This window comes from Paroedura picta, chromosome 18, assembly GCF_049243985.1.
Source record: "Paroedura picta isolate Pp20150507F chromosome 18, Ppicta_v3.0, whole genome shotgun sequence".
Lineage (NCBI taxonomy): Eukaryota > Metazoa > Chordata > Lepidosauria > Squamata > Gekkonidae > Paroedura > Paroedura picta.
The window spans coordinates 3,910,827-3,933,424 of NC_135386.1; the positions used below are offsets into that span (position 1 = coordinate 3,910,827).

General features: G+C 51.2%; 3 protein-coding genes across 3 annotated transcripts in view; all 3 read left to right on the forward strand.

The window, feature by feature from the left end:
• The first annotated feature begins 392 nt into the window (after positions 1–392).
• On the forward strand, positions 393–6,449 carry LOC143827752 (cytochrome P450 1A5-like). Its single transcript, XM_077317615.1, has 7 exons — positions 393–572; positions 1,320–2,159; positions 2,642–2,762; positions 3,250–3,339; positions 3,771–3,894; positions 4,141–4,227; positions 5,074–6,449. Exons 2-7 carry the CDS (start codon positions 1,326–1,328, stop codon positions 5,378–5,380), a joined length of 1,563 nt encoding a protein of 520 aa, XP_077173730.1. The 5' UTR covers positions 393–572; positions 1,320–1,325; the 3' UTR covers positions 5,381–6,449.
• A 2,288-nt stretch (positions 6,450–8,737) lies between these two features.
• Positions 8,738–14,468, forward strand: LOC143827812 (cytochrome P450 1A5-like). The gene is made up of 7 exons (XM_077317729.1): positions 8,738–9,030; positions 9,979–10,842; positions 11,719–11,839; positions 12,208–12,297; positions 12,753–12,876; positions 12,998–13,084; positions 13,597–14,468. Exons 2-7 carry the CDS (start codon positions 10,009–10,011, stop codon positions 13,901–13,903), a joined length of 1,563 nt encoding a protein of 520 aa, XP_077173844.1. The 5' UTR covers positions 8,738–9,030; positions 9,979–10,008; the 3' UTR covers positions 13,904–14,468.
• A 3,787-nt stretch (positions 14,469–18,255) lies between these two features.
• Positions 18,256–22,598, forward strand: part of CSK (C-terminal Src kinase) — a 38,471-nt gene continuing 34,128 nt past the window's right edge. The window contains exon 1 of the mRNA XM_077317580.1: positions 18,256–18,763. The gene's annotated coding sequence lies outside the window, so the exon portion shown is untranslated. The remainder of the gene's footprint in view (positions 18,764–22,598) is intronic.

Below are 22,598 nucleotides of genomic sequence, written 5' to 3' on the forward strand. Positions count from 1 at the left end.
CAGTGAAGATCGTGGTGCGGCATTTTAAAAACATTTTTAAAATTTCTGCACAGGCAATCAAAAGAAAACCTACTGGGCAGAGGCTCTCTCAGGCCCCAACTGTTTTCTAAAAACCCTTGGCGGGCAGCAGGAAATGTGACAGGGTGCCATGGGCACCATGTTGGGGACCCTCTGCTTTGGTCTAGCACACTAAGCACTACACCACGACGTCATGTTGTGCAGATGCCGTGTTTAAAATGCTACGTGGTTCAGGGAACGTGCTAGCCTTGCAGGCGACTGTTCAGAAGGGACACGAAGAGCGGCAAACGTGTCCGGGCCTTGTTTTGCTTGCGTTTCCATTGTTGACATTGGCGCGGCTCCAGCACTCTCCCCTTTATCAGCTCCGGCTTGGTTTGCAATAAGGAAACTTTGCCCGCAGAAGGGGAGGCGGATCATTCCTCTGGCGGTCGTGAGCAAAACAGCCTCTTGAGCCTTCGGAGAGACCAGTCCTTGTCCAAGAAGAAGAGCCAGATCGGTGGAAAAGAGCCTCTTGGGCTTCCATTTGCCAGTCCCCCTTCATCGGTGACACGCAGGTATTTATTGACTTAGGCGTTTGTTGACTTAATGGGAAGAATCACTGCCGAAAACCCCAGAGAGCCCCGGTCAATCAGAGTAGACCCAACTAATCTTGATTAACTGAGAAGACTCAGTAGAAGGCAGCCCTGTGTGCATTAACTTTGCTTCGATAGCCAGGTGAATAGGAATTGTTAGTGGGTATTTCCAGACCACTTGGGTATTGTGTTTTAGGAACCGGCTGCTAATGGATTTCCCCTGTAGTTTCAGGCTGCCCGTTTTAGTAACCGGCTGCTAGGAATTTATTTGTGTGTTCAGACAAACCCGCTGGTGTCATAGCACGGTTATATCTCTTTCTGAGGGTAACGTCTTCCTCCTGTTTTCGAACCTTTCGTGGTGTTTCTGAGTCGCTGTGGTGTGCTGTTTACGATGTCCATAGTGCTCCCTACAATGCTTTTCCCGCTCTAAATTGAGCATGACAGCGCTAAACCAGTAGAGCGCTTCCACAGAGACGTGGAGGCATCTCCACGGTGACGCTATAGCGATATAGCAGTTTAGCGCTACACAGCTCACCTTAGAATCTTTAAAAAAAAAACTCAGAGGAATACCACATGGTGAAAAAGACGGGACAAAATGCAGCACAGTTTGAAAGTATAAAAGCGCTTCGGAGACAATTCATTAACTGAACGGAATTCACTGCCTGAAGCCACCCCACACCTCCCTGTATTGCATAATTTTAGTATGAGACTTTGTCCCCGATATTGCAGGTGACAATGCTGTTCTTGGCAAGCTTGGGCCTTCTGTCGGGTACCGAATTCCTCCTCGCCACTGTGGTTTTCTGCTTCATCTTCATGACCTTCAAATCCTCCTGGAAGCAGACCCCCCAGGGACTCAAGGAACCTCCCGGGCCGGCAGGTTTCCCGTTGATCGGCAGCATGCTGGAGATAGGGAAGAACCCCCACCTCAGCCTTACGCAGATGAGCCAGAAATACGGGGACGTGATGAAGGTCTACATCGGCAGGAGGCCTGTCTTGGTGCTGAGCGGGTTGGAAACCATCCGGCAGGCCATGGTGAAGCAAGGAGGGGACTTCATGGGGCGCCCCGACCTGTACAGCATGCAGCATATTACCAGCGGTGAGAGCTTGGCCTTTGGTAGGGATTCTGGGGAAGTCTGGGCCGCCCGCCGGAAGCTGGTCCTCAATGCCCTGAGGAAATTCGCTTCCTCTCCCAGCCCGGGCTCTTTGTCCACCAGCTTGCTAGAAGAACACGTCTCCAAAGAGATGGAACACCTGGTCACGAAATTCCAACAGGTGATGCAGGAGCGGCAGAAGCTCGAACCCATTCAGTACCTTGTGGTCTCCGCGGCCAACGTGATTTCCACCATATGCTTTGGCGCACGCTACAGTTACGACGACCAGGAAATACTCGGCATTTTGAACGGAGGTGATGAATTTTTAGACTTCGGGTCCTCGGGGAACCTCGTCGATTTCATCCCGCCCCTCCGGCTTCTCCCAAGGAACAGCCTGAAGAAGATCAAGGAATTTGAGAGGCAGTTCATGGAATTCCTGAATATCATTGTCAAAGACCACTATGGGAGTTTCAGTAAGGTGAGACGCTGGGGCCCTGACATGGATAGGCCAGGCTAGACTGATTCCCATCAGATCTCGCAAGCTAAGCAGGGTCTGCCCTGGTTAATATTTGGATGGGAGACCATTGGGCAAGTCCAGGGTTGTTATGTAGAGGCAAGCAATGGCAAAGGACCTCTGTTCATCTGCCCTGACCTGGGTGGGCCAGGCTAACCTGATCTCATGGTTAGTGTGCGGATGGGAGTCCACCTGGGAAGTCCGAGGTCACCTGATCTCATGGTTAGTGTGCGGATGGGAGTCCACCTGGGAAGTCCGAGGTCACCTGATCTCATGGTTAGTGTGCAGATGGGAGTCCACCTGGGAAGTGCGAGGACACCTGATCTCATGGTTAGTGTGCGGATGGGAGTCCACCTGGGAAGTGCGAGGACACCTGATCTCATGGTTAGTGTGCAGATGGGAGTCCACCTGGGAAGTCCAAGGTCACGTGTCTTTTGTCTTTTCAGGACAACATCCGGGACATCACGGACTGCCTCATTGACCTCAGCCAAGAAAAGGACAGAAATGCGAAGCTTCAACTCTCCACTAAAGAAATAGTATACCTTATTAGTGATGTTTTCGGTGCAGGTTAGTGATAATTTCAGGGTTGGGTGATCCAAGAGCAATTCGGAGCCAAAGCGTTGTCTGGAACAGAATCAGCAAACCTTGTTAATGACGTTCTTGGCGCTGGTAAGTATGTTTCCAAAGTCCAGAGTCAGGGCGGTGTCTAGAACAAAATCAGAAAAGAAGTTGCATGCAAGGAATAAGGAATCCCCCAAGAATTGCTTCCTGACAACGGACCTGCTTTCTGTCTCTTCTCATCTGCCCTGATGCTTTTACGGATACATCTAGGGGTATTTCCAGACAACATTCAAATCCTGCCGTCTCTAGATTGAGAATCTCAGGCAGCTAATGTTGGTGTGTGTGTGTGTGAGGGGGGAATCCTTGGAGAGCCAGAGAAGTCCACGCCAAGCTAGACCACCCAAAAGTCAGATTTCTTACGAGGGAACTATACAGTTGTGTGGAATTGTGTATTTTGTAAGCCCTAGGATTTATCCTTTTGGTACTTCTACAGGTTTCGACACAGTGACCTCGACCTTAACCTGGAGCCTCGCCTATCTTGTTGTTTATCCTGAAATTCAGAAGAAGATTCAGGGAGAAATAGGTAAATCCCACATTTGGTAAGCCTTTAGATCTCTTCCTGGGAAGCTGGTGATTTCTGTGGGCTGAGTATAAATATGCAAAGAGGGTAGAGCATGAGGCTGCTTAAAAGAATAAAACAGTTTTAATGTGAAGGAAAAGAACTATGCATAGAAAGAGGAGAGGAGAGAGACCTAACTGACTGTTCTACCTGTTCTCTGGAGGCAAACAGGGAGGGGGTATGCTCAAAGGAACAGGAAATCTCCAGTCGAGCCAATCAGAACACTGGAGGAGTTTAAAAAAAAAAAAACGGGAAGTTCCTAGTCTAACTATGCAAATAAGTATCCTCTGCAATGCCCCCTACAGGACACTCTTTACATTCTGCTCAATCATGCATACTGCAGATTTTGCCTATTTTAACCATTTCAACCCCTCTCTTTCTTCTCTAACTCGCAGACGAAACCATCGGCAGCGAGAGGAAGCCAAGACTGTCAGATCGGCCCCTGCTGCCTTACATTGAAGCTTTTATCCATGAAGTTTTCAGACATGCGTCCTTCCTGCCATTCACTATCCCCCACTGGTAAGCCACTTGGAAGAGTCAGCTCTTCTTTTCTGGAATATGGCTCTGAAGCTTCTATATTTTGAGATCCAGTCGGAGCTGGGCATGATGCGCATGGTTTGTCCTTCCTCCACTTTATCTAAGGATTTGCACCCAGATATCCCCAGTTCCTGTCACTAGGGCTATTAATCCGCAATACCCTTAACCGTTGTTCGGTAGCCATGACACAGGCATTTAAAACGAGCGAATCTGCTTTTTGGTTTCCAGCACGACTAGAGACACCGTCTTGAATGGCTACTATATCCCCAAGGATATGTGTATCTTCGTCAATCAGTGGCAAGTCAACCACGACAAGTGAGTATCTCCCAAACCATGCGTCCCAATGGTACGAGTTTTATCATTTGGACAGATTTCGTTTAGGACACGTTGTCTGCCCAGAGGATTTGGGATAAAAACAAAACAAAGCAAATGCATAAAATAGGGTAGATAAATGACTGGTAAATCTACCCTGAGGATTGCAAGTCTTCAAAACGAATGTCTTTGAAGAAAACTTCATTCCCAAATAGATTATTTATGATAACTAAAGCAACTAAAGCTGTAAAGATTATACGGGGGACGCTGTGGCAGAGAACTTTAATATATTATGCTGTGCACTGTATCTTCTGGACAATGTTATTCTTATTACTTAAAAAATAATAAATAGATTTTTTAAAATTGGTTTGAACTGCCCCAGGGGGTGGCGCAGTATAGATATGATAACTATGTCTTTGAACCAGCTAGTGGTTCTTAACCTGGGGGTTGGGACCCTTTTGGAGGTTGAATGACCCTTTCATAGGGGCTGTGGCAGGGCAAGAAGCTTGGCTGGGGCGCCATCCACACAACAGCCTTGCGGGGTAGATCGAGACAGAGCGTTCGCCTGACTGGAGCAGCAGAAAAGAGCAAAATCGGCCTGGCGGGACAAGAGGCAGAACCGAACTGAGAAAACCCGGGGGGGGAAAAACCCAATTTATATATAATCTTGAACAATGGATCTTCATACCATGGGTCCGTTTGGGTTTAATTTCTGTGAAGGAACCCTTGCATAATTTTACGGTCGGGGGTCCCCACAGCAGGAGGAACTGGATTAAAGGATTGCAGCATCAGGAAGGTTCTGAGCTAGGAACCACTGAGCTAGGATGTAAAAACGTGCTCGTTTTCCAGGGCTATTTGGAAGGATCCTTTTGCCTTCAGGCCGGAGCGTTTCCTTTCTGCCGACGGGAAGGAGATCAACAGAGAGGAGTGCGAGAAGGTGCTGGTGTTCGGCTTGGGCAAGAGGAGGTGCCTGGGGGAAACAATCGCTCGGTGGGAAGTCTTCCTCTTCCTGGCCACGCTGCTGCAGGAGCTCCAGTTCTCGGTCCAGGAAGGGGTCAAACTGGACATGACCCCTCGCTACGGGCTGATCATGAAGCTCAACCGGTGTGAACATTTCCAGGTGGCCAAGCGCTCCCCAAACCAGCCCGCCAAGTGAAGGGCAAGACTCGTTTACGGAGAGAAAAGGACATTGTGGTGCATAAACCCCCCATACCCACCTGCTTTCGGTTTTTCCTCTCTTAAAAGGACCCAGGCTTCCTGTTTTCAGCGCATGCTTCTGAGAGGCAGGGTGGCACAGTGGTTCGAGTGGCAAATTAAGACTGGGAGATCCCCGTTTGGATCCCCACTCAAAGAAGAAGAGTTGGGTTTTATACTCCACTTTTCACTACCCGAAAGAATCCGAAGGCGGCTTACAATCACCTTCCCTTCCTCTCCCCGCAACAGACTCTCTGTGAGGGAGGCGAGGCTGAGAGAGCTCTGAGAGAGACTGCTCTGTGAGAACACCTCTATCAGGGCTGTGACTAGCTCAAGGTCACCCGGTTGGCTGCATGCGGAGGAGCAGGGAATCAACCCCGGCTCGCCAGATTTGAAGCTACTCTTAACCGCTGCGGCACGCTGGCGGCTAAACCACATATAGGCCGCATGTGCCGTATTTGTTAAACTTGGATCTGCACGGGCCTGATTGATATCTGGAGAAAGGTGCATGCTGACCTGAAATGGGCCTGCAAGCCCCTAAATGTAGAAGAAAGCCAGCAGATCAAAGTCTAATTGGCCAGAATATAAAACTAGGAGAACAACAAGGTGCATGAGAATCTTTAAGAAGATTGGGGGGGAGGCAAGGAGGGGCAAAGGGAAGGGGGAATACGATGTTTGAAATTTTTTCTATATTCTTTTTCTGTATACTTTACTCTTATATAGATGGTATATGACACTGAAGGTTGATTGTTAGTGCTGGAAATGCCGTATTAAAGTGGGGTATTTTGTTATTGTTATGTTTTTCTTTTGTGGTGAAGTATTAGTTAATATTGCTGAACTATATATATAAAAAAGGTAAAACGGACATCTATAGGCAACAGAAAACCAATTGGAGAATGTTAAGAATATGAAACTTCAAGCAAATGGGGACTTGGAGGGTAGAGGGAAGGGTGATATTGTTGCCAAAGGTATACTTTCCTTGTTTCTTTCTATACCTATATAAAAATAAAAAAATTATAAATTAAAAATAATGGGGTGCCCCTCCAGTTTGGTCTTCCCTCGGCACATCGGTCTCTCTCAGCCAAACCTACCCTGCAGGGTTGTTGTGAAGGCAAATCACAGGGGAGGACAAGAAGGGCAAGAAGAGGACACTGCTTTTTTGTTTTAAAAGGGAGAAGACCAGCCCTCTAAAAGCATGCAGAGCTTGTGCAGGAAGTGACATCATTACACCAGTGACTTCTGGGTGATGCTCTGGTAGCTGTGTAAAAATGTTTTTATGGAAGCCATTTTTGCCGTGGAGTTGTTGTCCAAATATCAGAACGTCACCCCAAAGTCCAAATGGTGACGTGACACCGGTAACGTGGCCTACAACTTCTTTCTACTGGTGACCCCCCAGCAGGACTCAGATCTTACTCGTAGGCTGAAAGACCACTCTTATGCAGAGAGAATTGGAAGCCCTGCCCTTTGCGCATGCTCAGAGGCAAGCGGGAGACAACGGGCCAACCAGTTCATCTGTATGCGAACTGGGGCGCACGGTTAACCTGTATTTTGGTTGCTCGCTCTTTTTTTTTTAAAACTACCCAAAGTGTATAAGATACAATAAAGTCAAACAGAAGCATCTTCACCGAACTTTTTGGATCATTTCCCTTTCGGAGATCCTGCACATATGAACCTCCTTTGCATCCTATTATAAATTCCATCCTGTTATAAAGCCCAGAATTCCTGCATGTTCGAAACTCCCTTATATAAGACTAGGTTTAAGGCCCGCTGTAGCCCAAATACAGCGGTCACTAGCGGGCAGGTGGCTGGGTGCAGGAGGGCCCCCCCGGGACCCCTCCCCCCTCGGGCTGGGTGCCCCCCTCCTCCCGCCCCCTGGCACACACAGTCTGAAGATTGCTTTTCCCTTTTCATCTTAGGTTTCCCCGGCCAATATTGGCCTCAATTTCCTCCTGAATTCCAGCGTTGATTTGCTGTATCCCAAATACCTTTTGCCATTGTCCCACCTTCCCTCAATTTATTTAACCACTCCGAAATATCTGGTGACGGTTCTTTTCTCCATCTCGACGCATAAAGGGCCATAGCAGCTGTTACCCTATATTTTACACATGCATTATACATTTTGATATTATTTGGTACCATGGAGTCCCTTTCTAAGTGTGGGGAAGCCAAGATTTGAACCCAGGGCCTGTTGCATGCAAAGTGGAGGTGCTTCCACCGAGCCACGACCTTTTCTCCCTCGAAGCCCCCCTCTGCTGTTCTGAGCTTCCTTTTCCCCACGTTGATCTCTGTCCGTTCTGTTCCCTCCCGTTTGGCTCGAGGGGGACCCTGAAATCAAGCCAAACAGCTTCTCACGCGAACCTGGGCAATCTTTAACCCACACCTGACCTCTGCACTCAAAGGACAGAAATCGATATCTGGATGACGAACAGTTCCCCCAGAGGAAAAGTCTGCTTCGCAGGATGGATTCTAGGGTGTTATAGTCCCCTTCAAAAGCCACCTTCCCTGCTCCACCCCCCAAAAAATATTTCCCCCCGCAACCAAGAACTGGCAGCCCTAAGGGGGTGTCCAACAAAAATTCTGTGTTGGGGATGGGCAGAAACCTGGGATGGCAGGACGCTGGCGCCATCTAGACCAATAATAAATATGGGTAACCTTCCTTTCCTTGAAGGTTCCTTTCCTTGAAATTTCAGATTGTAAGTTCTCTGGGGCATTCTGCAAAAGTTTTCGGATCAAATTGCTAGGCCTCAGCCTCTCTGCCCTGTTGTTGGTCCTCCAGAGGAACTGGTTGGCTACTGTGGGAGACAGGAGGCGGTTCTGGATGGACCCCTGGTCTGATCCAGCAGGGCTCTCCTGATGTTCTTTTTGGTTGCCAGCAAGATATCTCTACGCTTAAGAGGAAGAAGTGTTGGCTTTTATACCCTGCTTTGCACTACCCAAAGGAGTCTCAAAGCGGCTTACAATCGCCTTCCCTTCCACACACCACACCAGACACCTCTGTGAGGTAAGCAGGGCTGAGAGAGCTCTGCGGGAAACTGCTCAGTGAGATCTAACAGGACTGTGACTAGCCCGAGGCTGGCTGCACGTGGCGGAGGAGCGGGGAATCAAGCTGGGGTCTCCAAATTCAAGGCCACCGAGCCCAGATGGATCTTTTTCTAGCTCCGTTACCAGTTTGAGTCTTCTCCTGATTTCTGGGTACCCGTCTCCTTTTGTGTCGATGATTAAGCCTTGGAGTTGATGATTCAGTGCCTTTGCGGTCAGCCTCATTGCTGTGTTGTGTCACGGTGGGTCTGAAACGTGGACCATCTTGGCGACCACCGTGAATGAGGCAACCACACGGGAGATAATCCGGGATGTACCTGTTGAACTGCCACCTTCCTCCGTCCTCGTTTCCCCCCCCTTGTCGGTGTTGGAGTCTCTCCAGTTCTCACCGCTTTATCAGCCCGAGCTAGGCTGCGATAAGGGAGCTGTGAGCACGGGACGGGAGGTGGATTATCCCTCCGTTTACAAAACGGCCTCTTGAACTTGCTGGAAGGGCATATCGCATTCCCCCGCCGAAGACGGAGAGACGGATCCGTCGCGGAAAGGGAAGGACGCTCAGAACTTGACGCACAGGTAATTCTATTTATTTGACTAGTGCTGAGGTTTCTCCCAAATGGGCCTGGGGCGGTGAACGACAGCGGAAAATACAAAATACAGATGCACATGAAATCCGGAGTGAAATTTCTAAAATTCGGCTGGAACCGAATTATTCATTCGGGGGTCAGGAGAAGCTGTAAGGGGTCCTTTCCTTCTCGTGTCAAAGCTGTGCGCTAGGGGTAGGGTCCCCAATGTGATATCTGTAAGCACTTGGCACCCTCTGAAGGTTTTGGGGAGCTCTGATGGTCTGTGTAGGGCTTTTTTTAATGACACCTTGGCAGCAGCTGTGACCACTGCATGAGGATGGATGCCATACCTGTGGTAAGGAGAAGAAGAAGAAGAAGAGTTGGTCCTTATATGCTGCTTTTCTCTACCCAAAGGAGTCTCAAAGTGGCTTACAGTCGCCTTCCCTTTCCTCTCCCCACAACAGACACCCTGTGAGGTGGGTGAGGCTGAGAGAGCCCTGAGATTACTGAAGAAGAAGAAGAGTTGGTTCTTATTCGCCATATTTCTCTCCCTGAAGGAGTCTCAAAGCGGCTTCCAATCGCCTTCCCTTTCCTCTCCCCACAACAGACACCCTGTGGGGTGGGTGACGCTGGGAGAGCCCTGATATTCCTGCTTGGTCAGAACAGCTTTCTCAGGGCCGTGGCGAGCCCAAGGTCACCCAGCTGCCTTCATGGGGAGGAAGAGTAGGAAATCAAACCTGGCTCACCAGATTAGAAGTCCCCAGTCCTAACCACGACACCAAGCTCCCTCATGTGGGGAGCTCATAATTTTATGGGGCCTGACTCCTCCGTAGACTCAATTAAAGACAGCCATGTATGTATTAATCCATACAAATGCCTATTGCTCATGGGCCAGTACGGACCCACCTGTTTGCTAAAGTTATTCCTGCAACCTTACCCCTGTGTCCTTTTTAAATAGGATCCTTGGGCCCCGATCCTGAACGGAACCATGCTCTTCTTGGCAAGCCTGGCCCTTCTGTCGGCTACCGAATTCCTCCTCGCCGCCGCCGTTTTCTGCTTCGTCTTCATGACCCTCCAGTCCTCCAGGAAGTGGATACCCCTGGGAAGCAGGGACCCCTCCGGGCCTGCGGGTTTCCCGTTGATCGGGAACATACTGCAGATCGGGAAGAACCCCCACCTCAGCCTGACGCAGATGAGGCGGAAATACGGGGACGTGATGAAGATCTACATCGGCCGGACGCCCGTGGTAGTGCTGAGCGGGCTGGAGACCATCAGGCAGGCCTTGGTGAGGCAAGGAGGAGACTTCATGGGACGCCCTGACCTCTACAGCTACCGCCACATCATCGATGGTCAGAGCATGACCTTCAGCACGGATTCCGGGGAAGTCTGGGCGGCCCGCCGGAAGCTGGTCCACAACGCTCTGAAGAACTTCGCGGCTGCTCCCAGCCCGGGCGCGTTGTCCACCAGCCTGCTGGAAGAATACGTCTCTCAAGAGGCAGAGCACCTGGTCGCGACACTGCTGCAGACGACGCGGGAGAAGGGACGCTTCGAGCCCTTCCGGTACCTCGTGATCTCCGTGGCCAACGTGGTGGCCACCCTGTGCTTTGGCAAGCACTACGGCCACGATGACCAGCAGATCCTCAAGATTGTCAACGAAAGCGATCAGTTCGTGGAAGTGGCCTCCTCCGGGAACCCCGTCGATTTCATCCCCCTGCTCCAGTTCCTCCCCGGGAAGAGCATGGCGAAGTTCAAGGAATTCAACCGAAGGTTCAGCGCTTTCCTACGGACACACGTCAAAGAACACTACGAGGATTTCAGTAAGGTAATGTCTGGGTGCCCTGGCCTGGGTAGCCTGGGCTTGACTGATTCTATCAGATCTCACAAGCTAAGGAGGGTCGGCCCTGGTTCGTATTTGGATGGGAGGCCTCCAAGGAAGGGCAGGGTTGCAATGCAATGAGCAAACCATCCTGAAGTGTCTCTTGCTGTGACCCGGACGGCCCAGGGAGGAACGAGAAGGCGGTTGTAAGCCACTTTGGGGCTCCTTAAGAGAGAGGAAAGTGGGGAATGTAAACCAACTGTTCTTTCTCTGTTCTTTTCGGCCATTTTGAGCCTGCAGACAGCATGGTAGGCACAGCCCTCAAACAGCTGCCACAAAATGGCTGCCCTAGGGGCCGGAGCCAGCTACAAAATGGCTGCCCCAGGAGCCAAAGCCAGCCACAAAATGGCTGCCCCAGGAGCCAGCCACAAAATGGCTGCCCCAGGGGCCAAAGCCAGCCACAAAATGGCTGCCCCAGGAGCCCAAGCCAGCCACAAAATGGCTGCCCCAGGAGCCAGCCACAAAATGGCTGCCCCAGGGGCCAAAGCCAGACACAAAATGGCTGCCAAAGCTAATCTTCAGGCACACAGTGAAGATCCTTGAGTTGTGATGGCAGCAGATGTGTAAGCAACGTTTTAAAAATTCTGCCCAGCCAATCACATCGCCGGTGATCTAACTGGCTTACTGGGCCAGTCTCTTCCCCAGGAAAGGTATTGGTGGGCGCCATGTTGGGGACCCCTGATGCCTCAAGAGCGACCATCCCACTTAAGATTGCGTCCAGATGTCACAGTCAAGCGGAGTGCCAGCGCAGGGGGGAGCTTTCCCCTCCTCTCGCTTTGCTATATACATTTGCGATTGTGTGAACAGCCTGTGTCTTTCCAGGACAACATCCGCGACATCACAGACTCCCTCATCCATCTCAGCCAGGAAAACGATAAAAACGCAAAGATCCAGCTCCCCACAGAGAAAATTGTGAACCTGGTGAACGACATCTTTGGGGCGGGTGAGTCTGTTTCCCAAGTCCAGAGACAGAGTGATGTTGGAGATACGGACTACAATAACCATGAGCCCCTTGCCGTCAGGGGCTCATGGGAATTGTAGTCCATGGACATCTGGAGGACTACAGATTGACTACCTCTGCCTTAAAGGATATATTCCACTGTATTTCCAGGCAGCGTTCAAATCTTGCCGTCTCTAGTTCAAAGATCTCGAGCAGAAAATTTTGGGGGAAAGATTTTGGAGAACTTCCCGGAGAAGATTGCTATGAGCTACAGAGGTCAAAAGTCTGATTTCTGTCCGACAGCTTGCAGGAACTGTGCAGGAAAATGTATTTTACGAGCCTTCCCGTTTATCCTTTTGATATTTCCACAGGTTTCGACACAGTGGCCACAATGTTATCTTGGTGTCTCACATACCTGGTCGTTTATCCCGAAATTCAGAAGAAGATTCAGGGAGAATTAGGTAAATCCCACATTTGGTAAGAGCTCAGGTATCTTCCTGGGAAGCTGGTGAATTCTGTTGGCCAAGTATAAACATGCAAAGAGGGTAGAGTGTGTGGCTGCTTAAAAAGATCACACAGTTTGAATGTGAAGAAAAAACAACTCTGCATCGAAAGAGGAGAGGAGAGAGACCTAACTAACTGTTCTACCTGTTCTCTGCAGTCATTCTTGTCTGTTATTCTGGAGACAAAGCAAGGAGGGTGTGTGCTCAAAGAGCAAGAAGCCTCCAGTTGAGCCAACCAGAGCACTGGAGGAAAAAATTTGAAAAACATCAGGATTCCTGATCTAACTATGCAAAATACACATCTCCTCTACTGCCCCCTACAGGACACTCTTTCCATTCCGCACAGTCATGCATTTTGCAGATCTTGCCTATTTCAACCATCCCAACCTCCCTCTCTCTTCTCTCACCCGCAGATGAAACCATCGGCAGCGAGAGGAAGCCAAGATTGTCGGATCGGCCCCTGCTGCCTTATATGGAAGCCTTTATCCACGAAGTTTTCAGACATTCCTCCTTCCTGCCATTCACAATCCCCCACCGGTAAGTCCCGGTCATTTGAAGAGACCAGAGCTAGGGTTTTAACCCGCAGCCGCCCCTAACCGTCATCCGGAAGCCATTTCCGCCGACTTTTAAAACGAGTGAATCTTCTTTTGGTTTCCAGCACAACTAGGGACACCATCTTGAAGGGCTACTACATCCCCAAGGATACGTGCGTCTTCGTCAATCAGTGGCAAGTCAACCACGACCCGTGAGTATCTCCCAAACCATGTGCAATGCTCCCGGAATCACATCTCTCTGCTCCGTAGCCCCTTTGAACACTGTACCTTTCTTCCAATTTTATTTCGCTGATTTGACTTGGGTTTGAGCCTTTAGCTCCCTTGCAGAGATTCAGGATAGGTTGTAAACAGCAACATCTGAGCCTTTCCCAGAATCTCAGTGGCTTTTTCAAATTTCCAAGGGCTAGAAATTAGTAGTTAGAGGGTCCAACGAGGATCGTAGAGACCCAGGTTCAATCCCCGGCATCTCCAGTTAAAAGGACCAGGCAGCAGGCGAAGGGGACGGGCCGAGAACCTGGTTCAGTAGCAGGTAAGATGAGTTTGAGAGCCCGTCAGGATTTTTGATGTGTTATCTGCCCTCGTTGTTGGAGACAGGGAACACGGCGAACGCATCGGGATGTAAAACAGGACACGGCATAGAGTCAGGCACTCCAAGAAACATCTTCGAAGGAGCCAGGAAGTTAAAAACATGCTGATTTCCTAGGTACCTTTGGAAGGATCCTTCTGTCTTCAAACCGGAGCGTTTCCTCTCCTCCGACGGGAAGGAAGTCAACCCGGACAACTGCGAGAAGGTGCTGGTGTTTGGCTTGGGCAAGAGGCGATGCGTTGGGGAAATGATGGCCCGCTCCGAAATCTTTCTCTTCCTGGCCACGCTGCTGCAGGAGCTCCAGTTCTCGGTCCAGGAAGGGGTCAAAGTGGACATGACCCCTCGCTACGGTCTGACAATGAAGCTGGAGAGATGTGAGCATTTCCAGGTGGCCAAGCGCTCCGCCAAGAGCGCCTCTGAGTGAATGGCGGAAAAGGACCTTCTGCCCACCTCCCCTAGCTTCACCCCCCCCAATCTGTAGGAATTTCCCCGACAGCAACTGAAACAGGCAAAAATTTTACCATCTTCGCCAGGCGCGGCAGCTAGCGACGTACCTGCCAGCGCCCCGCGTAGCCACCATGATCTGCACAACGGCCACCTCTAGGCTAGACTACTGCCGCTCGCTCTTTGTAGGGCTACCCTTGAGGCTCCTCCGGAAGCTCTGACTGGTCCAAAACGCAGCTGGAGGGTCCTAACTGGGGCCCAACGGAGAGTCCACATCCGACCTGTGCTCTCCCAGGTGTACCAGCTCCAGATTGGAAACCGGATCGGATTCAAGGTTTTTGGCGCTCAGCTTTAAGGCCCTAAATTGTCCGTGGACCTTCGTATCTGCAGGACTGCCAAAGCTGTCTGTTACGACATCGATAAACAGCAACGTTAATCCCCTGCTACTTGCGTAATACCGTCCTTTAAAAAAAAAAAAATACTTCCTGCTACCCCTTTTGTCCTTTCTTTTGCAGTATCGTGTTTTAATAAACTATACCAGTTAATCCCTCGGCTCTGCCTGTTCCTACTTGTCTCACCTTCCAGAGTGATTAAGACCCAGCGTCTCTCGGATATTGTTGGAAGACTCAAGGTCTGTGGTCTGTATGATCAACAACATTACAAGAACATCTTACAGAGGGACATGGGGAGAGAGCTGTAATTAGCACATGTAGATTAGGAACTTCCTGGTGTTCTTCGAAGACTCTCCTCCTGATTGGCTCAACTGGAGTCTTCCGGCTCCTCTGAGATCACTTCCTCCTCGATTGCCTCCTAATGACGAACAACAGTTAGTCAGTTAGGACTCTCTCGCTCCCCTCTCTTCTTTACAAAGTTGCTTTATCGACCCCTATCATGTGCCCTCTCAGTGCTCTCCTTTCGGAAGTGAAAAATCTCAGACTTTTTGGCTTTTCCTACTAGGAAGGGGACTCCAACCCCCTCCCCGTCTCGGTCGCCCTGCTCTGTCCTTTTTCCAGCTCATTTTTGAGATACGATAATCAGAACTGTACACAACATTCCAAAGGAGGCCGCACCGTAGATCTACACGAGGAAAATGAACACAACAGACTGTTGAACACACGAGTTCCCGCTGCTATCTGTTGCCAAGTAGAACCCCTTCTTGAGTCACACACCCAGGTCTTTGGCCAAAGGAAACACCTCATCTTGCATGACAAAAACGCTTCTGAAATAAGCCATCTTTCCGCCGGCGTCAGGAACGGAACTTGGACCTCTTTGTGCTCTCAAGTAACAACTCTGCCTCGTTCTCTTTATCAGGTCTACGTTATGATAAATATAAGGATTGCTGATAAATTGGCAGCTCTGCATTCTTTTCTGACATCTCTACTTGGGCATTATCTTGTTTGTTTTTTTTTAAACCAAAGCTAACCAGAACGTTTCCTCTGTGTGACTTTTTGCTGTCGGCATTAACGTTGTGGAAACGTTATGTTTTCCGCTCTCCTCTTCACTTTCCTCTGTGCGCTTGTTCTCAGTTGTTTTCATCTCCTCCGCACAGCCACTGATCCGCTGATTTATTTTCAGTTGAGGACAGGGGCATCAGTCCCCAAGTGAGCACTGGAGATCCCTGGAATAGCAGGTCATCCCCAGACTAAGGAGACCAGTTCCCCTGGAGAAAATGGCTTCTGTAGAGGATGCAGAGCCGGGTTTGTTTCCCTGTTCCTCTTCCACATGCAGCCAGCCGGGTGACCTTGGACTAGTCACAGTTCTCTTAGACCTGTTCTTGCGGAGCAGTTCTCTCAGAGCTCTCTCAGCCCCACCCACCTCACAGGGTGTCTGTTATGGAGAGAAGAAGGGGAAAGTGTTTGTAATTCACTTTGGGACTCCTTCGGGTAGTGAAATGCTGGGTATTAAAGAATCCCATCTCAGCTGTCCATCCGCCCTCACAACAACCCCACAAGGTAGTCTGGAGTGAAAATGTTGGATGTCACCCACCAAGCTTCCGCAGCAAAGCAGAGCTTCAAACCTGGCTCTCTCACATTCGAATCCTACACCCCACCCTCATGCCGTCTGTCAGGCAGCTCGGGTTTTTTATACAGGCCTTGCTAGGAGACATTTCTTGCCAACTTTAATTCTGCATAAAGGAAGGTAGAAAGGAAGCAGCCATGTCAAACTGGAGAAATGCTGCCACCTACTGTCTGGTTGCCAGCTATGCCTCCAAGTTGTGTTACAGCCCTCCTGCCCCCCAAAATGAAAACCCTAAAAGCCGCAAACACCGTTCAGATAATCTCTTTTATTAGGATCAACCCAAGGACATGCAACGGTGTGTGTGTGTGGGGGGGAGCTTTTGGGTTCCCCGTATTCTCTGTCAGGGCAGAGGTTACAGATTTTTTAAATGGAGGAGAGGTAGGAAAGGATATCAGGTAAGATCTGTCTCCCAGCTCCTGTGGCAGCGAAAGACATGGTCTTCTCAGGTGTGGAATGTTCCCCCTTTTAAGGCTCACCAGGTGCCTGTTGTACTGTCTTTCAGCCGCCAGCTCTGTTTCCCGCAGGCTTTTACCTTTCTTTGCCTAATTGTTTCTCTTCTCCGCAAAGCGTTTATTCTTGACATGCCTGGTGCTTTGCTCCTCCTTTGCAGATTTAAACTCCGCCAACAGTTTTTATGGTGCTCCTTTGTCGTGTCGGCAGTCTCCGAGACAAGCAGGGGGAAAAGAAAACAAGCTGTGTTTAATGCGTGGCGTCGTGGTGAAGAGGGGCAGTCTCTAATCTGGAGAGCCGGGTTTGATCCCCCGCTCCTCCACGGGCAGCCAGCTGGGTGACCTCGGCCTAGTCACAGTCCTGATAGTGCTGCCCTCGCAGAGCAGTCCTGTCAGAGCTCTCTCAGCCTCACCTACCTCCCAGGGTGTCTATTGTGGGGAGAATTAGGGAAGGCGATTGTAAGCCGCTTGGAGACGCCTTTGAGCAGTGAAAAGCGGGGTATAAAAGCCAACTCTTCTTCTGCTGCTTCTGCATGTGGCCCAGATAAAGCCCACCCCGGGGGGAACACTCTTTGGGTTTTAAAACTGGAAAATACCTGGGGAGAGGGGGCTGCCTATTTCAGCACCCGGACAGCGATTCTGTAACCCTTTCCTTGTATCTTTCAACTGGGAGGGGGAGGAAAAGGGACTGATTTTCAGTGAGATAGGGGAGCTTCCAAATTTTGACCAGGACAATTATGGCTCATTTTGTGAGGGAGGGATTATGCCAGGGGTAGCCAAACTGCGGCCCTCCAGATGTCCGTGGACTACAATTCCCATGAGCCCCTGCCAGCGTTCGCTGGCAGGGGCTCATGGGAATTGTAGTCCATGGACATCTGGAGGGCCGCAGTTTGACTACCCCTCGATTATGCTTTAGAAGCATAGAATCCTAGAGTTGGGACCTCTAGGGTCATCTAGTCCAACCCCCTGCACAATGCGGGAATTCACAACGACCTGCCTACCCGCTGTGACCCCAATTCCGTGCCCAAGTGATTCCTCCCACCGCCACCAAAAACCTCCAGAATCCAGCCTGGTCTGGAGGGGATTCACCCTCCCATCCCCCAGGGGCGACCAGCACTTCCCTGGGTAGGCAAGGAAGGGCCCCAAGAGACAAACACTGGTGCATCCCTTCCTGCCCACCCACTCACCATCTGCCTAAGCTCATAAAATCAGTTCATAAAATCTATGCCTTCCTCTGGGCATAGAGGAGGGGGTCACTGGGGGGACTGGAGAGAAGGAAGGAAGTTGTGAATTTCCTGTGTTGTGCAGCGGGTCAGACTAGATGACCCTTGGGTTAACTTCCAGCTCTATGTTTCTACGAACAAAAATGGTGCTGGCCGTGTCACCCCATTGACTCTTTTCTCTCCCTCCCTGCCACTCTTCCTTTCTCCAAACTGTGTTTTTCTTCTGCCTTTCTTCCTGTATTCTGACTGGGTCAACATGGCACGGAGGCCGAGGCATTCCCCTGATGTTGCCTCCTGGCTCCGGGATGCTGAGGTTGACTGCCCCTGAATGTGGAGGTTCCCCTCAGTCGCCAAGACTAATAGCCAATGGTAGACTTCTCTATGAATCCCTCTAATCCTCTTTGAAAGCTGCTTCTTCCCATGGCCCATCGCTACTTCCTCCGGCAGTTTGGAACGAGGACTCAATCGCCGCGCGGGGGAGCTGCGGGGACCCTCCGCCGCCGATGCAGAGCGTGACCGACAGGTGGCGCCTCGCGGGAGGGAATGCAAACGGCAGGGAGGGGTGGAGGAGAGGGGGGGGAAACGCCACCCAAAAAAAAAAAAAAAAAAAGGACCAGACCGAGAGAGAAAAAAGGCAGGGCGGCGCAGGCGCGCTGCTGCAGGCGGACTGGTCCGGGCTTCGCTTCCCTCGGAGCCACCAGGCCCCTGCGAGCTCCCTGCGGCGGCGGAGGCTTGCGAGAGGCAGCGGCGGGGCTGGGCGGCCGCCCCGGCTGCGAAGGATCGCGCGGGGAGGGGGAAAAAAAGAAAAGAAAAGGCTTCTCGACCCGCCCGCCCACCGACTCAATCCGGCCGGGAATCTTCGGCCGGCGCGCTTGGAACGTTGGCGGCGCCAACGTTCTAAAAGGGAAAACCGGCAGCGCTCGAAATTGGAACGTCGGCGGCGACATTGTTTCCGCTGCCGGACCCTCCCCTCCCCCTCTCTCCCGCCCTCCCCCCACCCACCCACCCACCCCGCACCTCTCCTCTGCTCCCCTCCCCAGCCCCCCACCCCTCCCTCCCCCATGCCTGGATTACGCTGAAGACCCCCTCCTCTGAGAAGCCGGGAAGGAGCCCCCTTCTCCAGCCGCGCCTTGGGAAGCTCAGGCAGAGGTGAGTGGGTGAGTGGGTGAGCGGAGGAGATCGGAGCCCCCCCCCCTTCTATGCTAAGGAACCCAAAGAAATGGAGACCCCCCACCACCTACTCCCTATTCATTATTTGCAAGCTTGGGGGGAGGGGGCGACGACCCCCCCACGCCCTGCTCTGGAGGGGGCGCCCCCCGAGGGTGGAAGGAGGAAAGCCGGCTGTCTGGTTTGCCCGGGGGCTGGCCGGGGTGGGAATTGACTAGGCCCGCCTTCCTCTCTGGTCACTTTCTTCCGTGTCGGGCCAGAGGCGACAGACCAAACGCCCTGCAGTTGAAGTTTCGTCTTATTATAGCTAGACTATATTTCTGCGGGAGGGAGATGGGGGGCTTCCCCGCCGGTGCCATCTCCTGGAGGGGGGTGGTGCTCGGATGCAAAAGGCCTGGATTTCATTTGCGCCTGCCCCCTGGGGGCCACTCCCTGGCCCTGGGGACTTTGGCAGGGAGGGAGGGGGGTTTACCTGCTTTGGTGTGGGGTGAGTCGTGGGAAAGCGTCCTGTGGCTTTTATAGGCAGATCCGTGCAACGTCCCTTCCTCTCGGGCAGTTCCAGGTAACTCTATGGCATTTATGGGTTTTCTTTGCAGGACACAAAAGGAGACCTCCCCAGCCTGTTTGCCCAAGCGCATCACATTGGTCACCTCTGTCACGGGGTCCCTCCGTGTCCAGAATCAAGTCCAACTGGTCCCCCCAAAAATTCCGCTTACGTTCTTTCATCTCAGAACGACAGGCGGGCTTGGGAAAGAGACCCCAAGGCCTGGCAGCCGTCAGCGCCCGGGCTTCTTTCAGATAATTAAAAATTTGCTCGTTGTGGCGCTACAGCGCATGGCCGAACAGCCGCAGACGTGTGAACAAGGCGCACGCAGCATGGTTGTCGCCCTCTGGGTCTGGATCTTGCCCGCTGCCACCCGTAGGGAGTCCTGCCGAAGCCAGATGGGCCGCTGGACGGACGGACGGACAGACAGGCCGGGAGGGCGAGGAGGGCTTCCGGGTGGGTGGGAGCAAGGTGGCCAGAAGGAAGCCGTAGGCAGCCCCGTGATGGGGTGAAAGATTTAGGGGAGCCCAGGGATGTGGCATTGAGATCCTGCGCCGTTAACGTGGAAAGCTGGCCGCAGGACGATTGAAACGTTTTCTTGTTTCCGTGGCTGTGTGGACTCTTGTCCGTCTCTGCGTCTGGCCTTAGAGGCGCTCTCAGGAGAAACAGCTGTCCCCCGATGAATGAAGGAAGTTGCTCTTCTGGTGGAGGGAAGTCGATTCATTTCTTTTGGCCGGGGAAGGAAAATGAAGCTTTTCTTGGGTGCTGGCCTGGTGGGGTGAATCAGGGGGTAGAAAACGTCCTGGCGAGGTAGTTTTGCTGGGGAGGTGAGTCTTGAGAACTGGTGAGTTGACTGTGCCTCCTTGCCACAGGCAGCCGGTGAGGTAGGTGAGGCTGAGAGAGCTCTGGGAGAACTGGGCCAGAGAACAGAGGATAACCACTCCCTCTGGAGGGCCAACAACAGGGCAGAGAGGCCGAGGCCTTCATAGGAATATCAGAAGAGCCCGGCCAGGTCAGATCAGGTCCCGTCACAGTTTTCTCAGGGCTCTCTCGGCCCCACATATCTCACAGGGTGTCTGTTGTGAGGAGGGGCCTGCTGGGCCAGCCCCACATGTCTCACAGGGTGACTGTTGTGGGGAGAGGAAGGGAAGGCGATGTTCTAGCCGCTTTGAGACACGTGAGGCCGGCTGGTGATCTTGGGCTGATCCCAGTTCTCTCAGAGCTCTCTCAACCTCACCAATGTCACAGTGGCCGTGGCAGGGGGAGGGAGGGAAAGCTGGTAGCCACACTGAGACTCCTTCAGGTAGTCAAAAGCGGGTTACAAGAAACTAGCTCTTCTCCTTGCAGACGGAAGCGATGTTGCAAAAGGGAAGTCGGGTAAAGGCCATGCTAAGCCGATCTAGGGCCGGCTGTATTAGTTCTCGGTGCACCGTTCCCTCGCTAAGCATACTCACCAAAACCTTATCTTCGCCTTATTTAAACTGAGTCCAGGAAGAGGGGAGTAAATTCTAGCTCAGTGGCTGAATCCTTCGGTTCTTGGTTTCAGATTAATGGTTTAGTCCTAACCAGAGATACCCCCGATAAAGGGTTGGAAGGTCATAAGCCTCTTTAGGCCTGGTTTATAAGACATTTCCTGATTTTAGGGACGGAAATAATCAGCCACGCGCACGCCTAATACTGTGAAATTCGCACAGGCCCTGGTGGCCCAGGAAAGATTCCTGAAATATTCTTCAGGCTGCAAAGAACCCCGGAAGTGACATTTTTGTCCAAAATAGGGTTGGGAAGCAGAGCTCTGGACACGCCCACCTGAGGCCCCTCCCCTCCCCACCCCCTCTAGCCCAATCATTGGCCAGTTCGGGAGGGAGTGGTTGGGCCGGCATGCCCATCCATGGGCCTATCACCCGATAAACATTGAACAAATTAAAAAATATATATAAAATTTAACTAGCTCCCATTTGGGAAACACTTCAAGAAACCCCAAGGTTTCAAGAACGCCTGACCTAGACTTTTCCTGTGTGCTTAAACTCAACGCGGCGCTCAACCGGTTAACAGGAAACGGCCCGATGGCGTTTTTTTTCGAGTCTTGAGTGGTCTCTCTCTTTGGGGATTCACAATTCACTTTTATTTGTTAGTTGTAAGCCACCTGGGAAATGCCCCATCTACATATATTGACTGTGTGAGGTTCCCTCCCCCCTCCACACACACACACACACACACACACAACGGCTAACCTGGCCAAGGGCCGTCTCTTCCTGTGTGGTCTGAAGGGTAAAATTATGAGCCTCATATAGGCAAACAAGGGATTTGTCCCTGCAGTCCTGGGCAGAGGCTGTTCTGCAGTTGTTACCCTGAAATGACAGTTCTTATGCACACCCCTGTCATTTTCGGGTTTGTTTCAGATGCTTTCTACCCTTTGGGTCATTTGTCGGTCGCCGTGTGCCTTTGTGGAATTTTATAGGGCAGGTGGGAGCTGAATGTCAGAGTGACTAATTTAGTCCACGGTGTGTTCAGCTATGTGTAACCACTGAATCCTTCAAGAAACTCAATAGTAAACAATATATAATAATAATAATTAATTAATAAATAATAAAACTCAATAATATCATTCTCTGCATGAGTTTTTTTCCCCGTCCAAATAACGCCCTTTCATTTGTTTACCACCAAATTTGTGTTTTTTTTTGGTTTCCCTGCTGCTGTTTGCAACAACTAAGACAGATCTGCTAAAGTAACTTACGCTATACTGTTTGCTACTGTCTCTCTCTCTCTCTCTCTGGTGTTGGCCGTAATTTGCAATGGGGCTTCTCGAAAACAGAAGTGTTTATATTTCCAAATGGGGTAAATATTGCAAACGGTATGGCCTGTGAACTAGGCAATGAATGGCGCATTTTATGTTGAGACGGGGAAACGAGCACAGGATTGATCAAAACGTATATATAAAAACCCATCCCCAGATCCGTTATTTTGCAAAATAATCCCTCCTTTCCCTCTCCCGGTTGTGGCTTCGAAATTTCAGCAAAGCCAGCTTGGTGTAGTGCAGGGATGACCAAACTGTGGCTCTCCAGACGGCCATGGACTACAATTCCCATGAGCCCCTGCCAGCTGTCGTCCACGGAGCCGCAGCTTGGTCACCCCTGGTTAAAGAGCGGCAGGCTCAAATCTGGAGAACTGGGTTTTATCCCCACTCCTCCTCCGCATGCAGTCAGCTGGGTGACCTTGGGCTAGTCACAGTTCTCTCAGAGGCTGGCCCAAGGTCACCCGTCAAGCTCCTTTGGC

Coding starts and splice junctions, on each gene's coding strand:
- LOC143827752 (XM_077317615.1), top strand. CDS start 1,326: ATGCTGTTCTTGGCAAGCTTGGGCCTTCTGTCGGGTACCGAATTCCTC. Junction 2,160..2,641: donor ACTATGGGAGTTTCAGTAAG/GTGAGACGCTGG, acceptor TTGTCTTTTCAG/GACAACATCCGGGACATCAC. Junction 2,763..3,249: donor TAGTGATGTTTTCGGTGCAG/GTTAGTGATAAT, acceptor GTACTTCTACAG/GTTTCGACACAGTGACCTCG.
- LOC143827812 (XM_077317729.1), top strand. CDS start 10,009: ATGCTCTTCTTGGCAAGCCTGGCCCTTCTGTCGGCTACCGAATTCCTC. Junction 11,840..12,207: donor GAACGACATCTTTGGGGCGG/GTGAGTCTGTTT, acceptor ATATTTCCACAG/GTTTCGACACAGTGGCCACA. Junction 12,877..12,997: donor CCATTCACAATCCCCCACCG/GTAAGTCCCGGT, acceptor TTTGGTTTCCAG/CACAACTAGGGACACCATCT.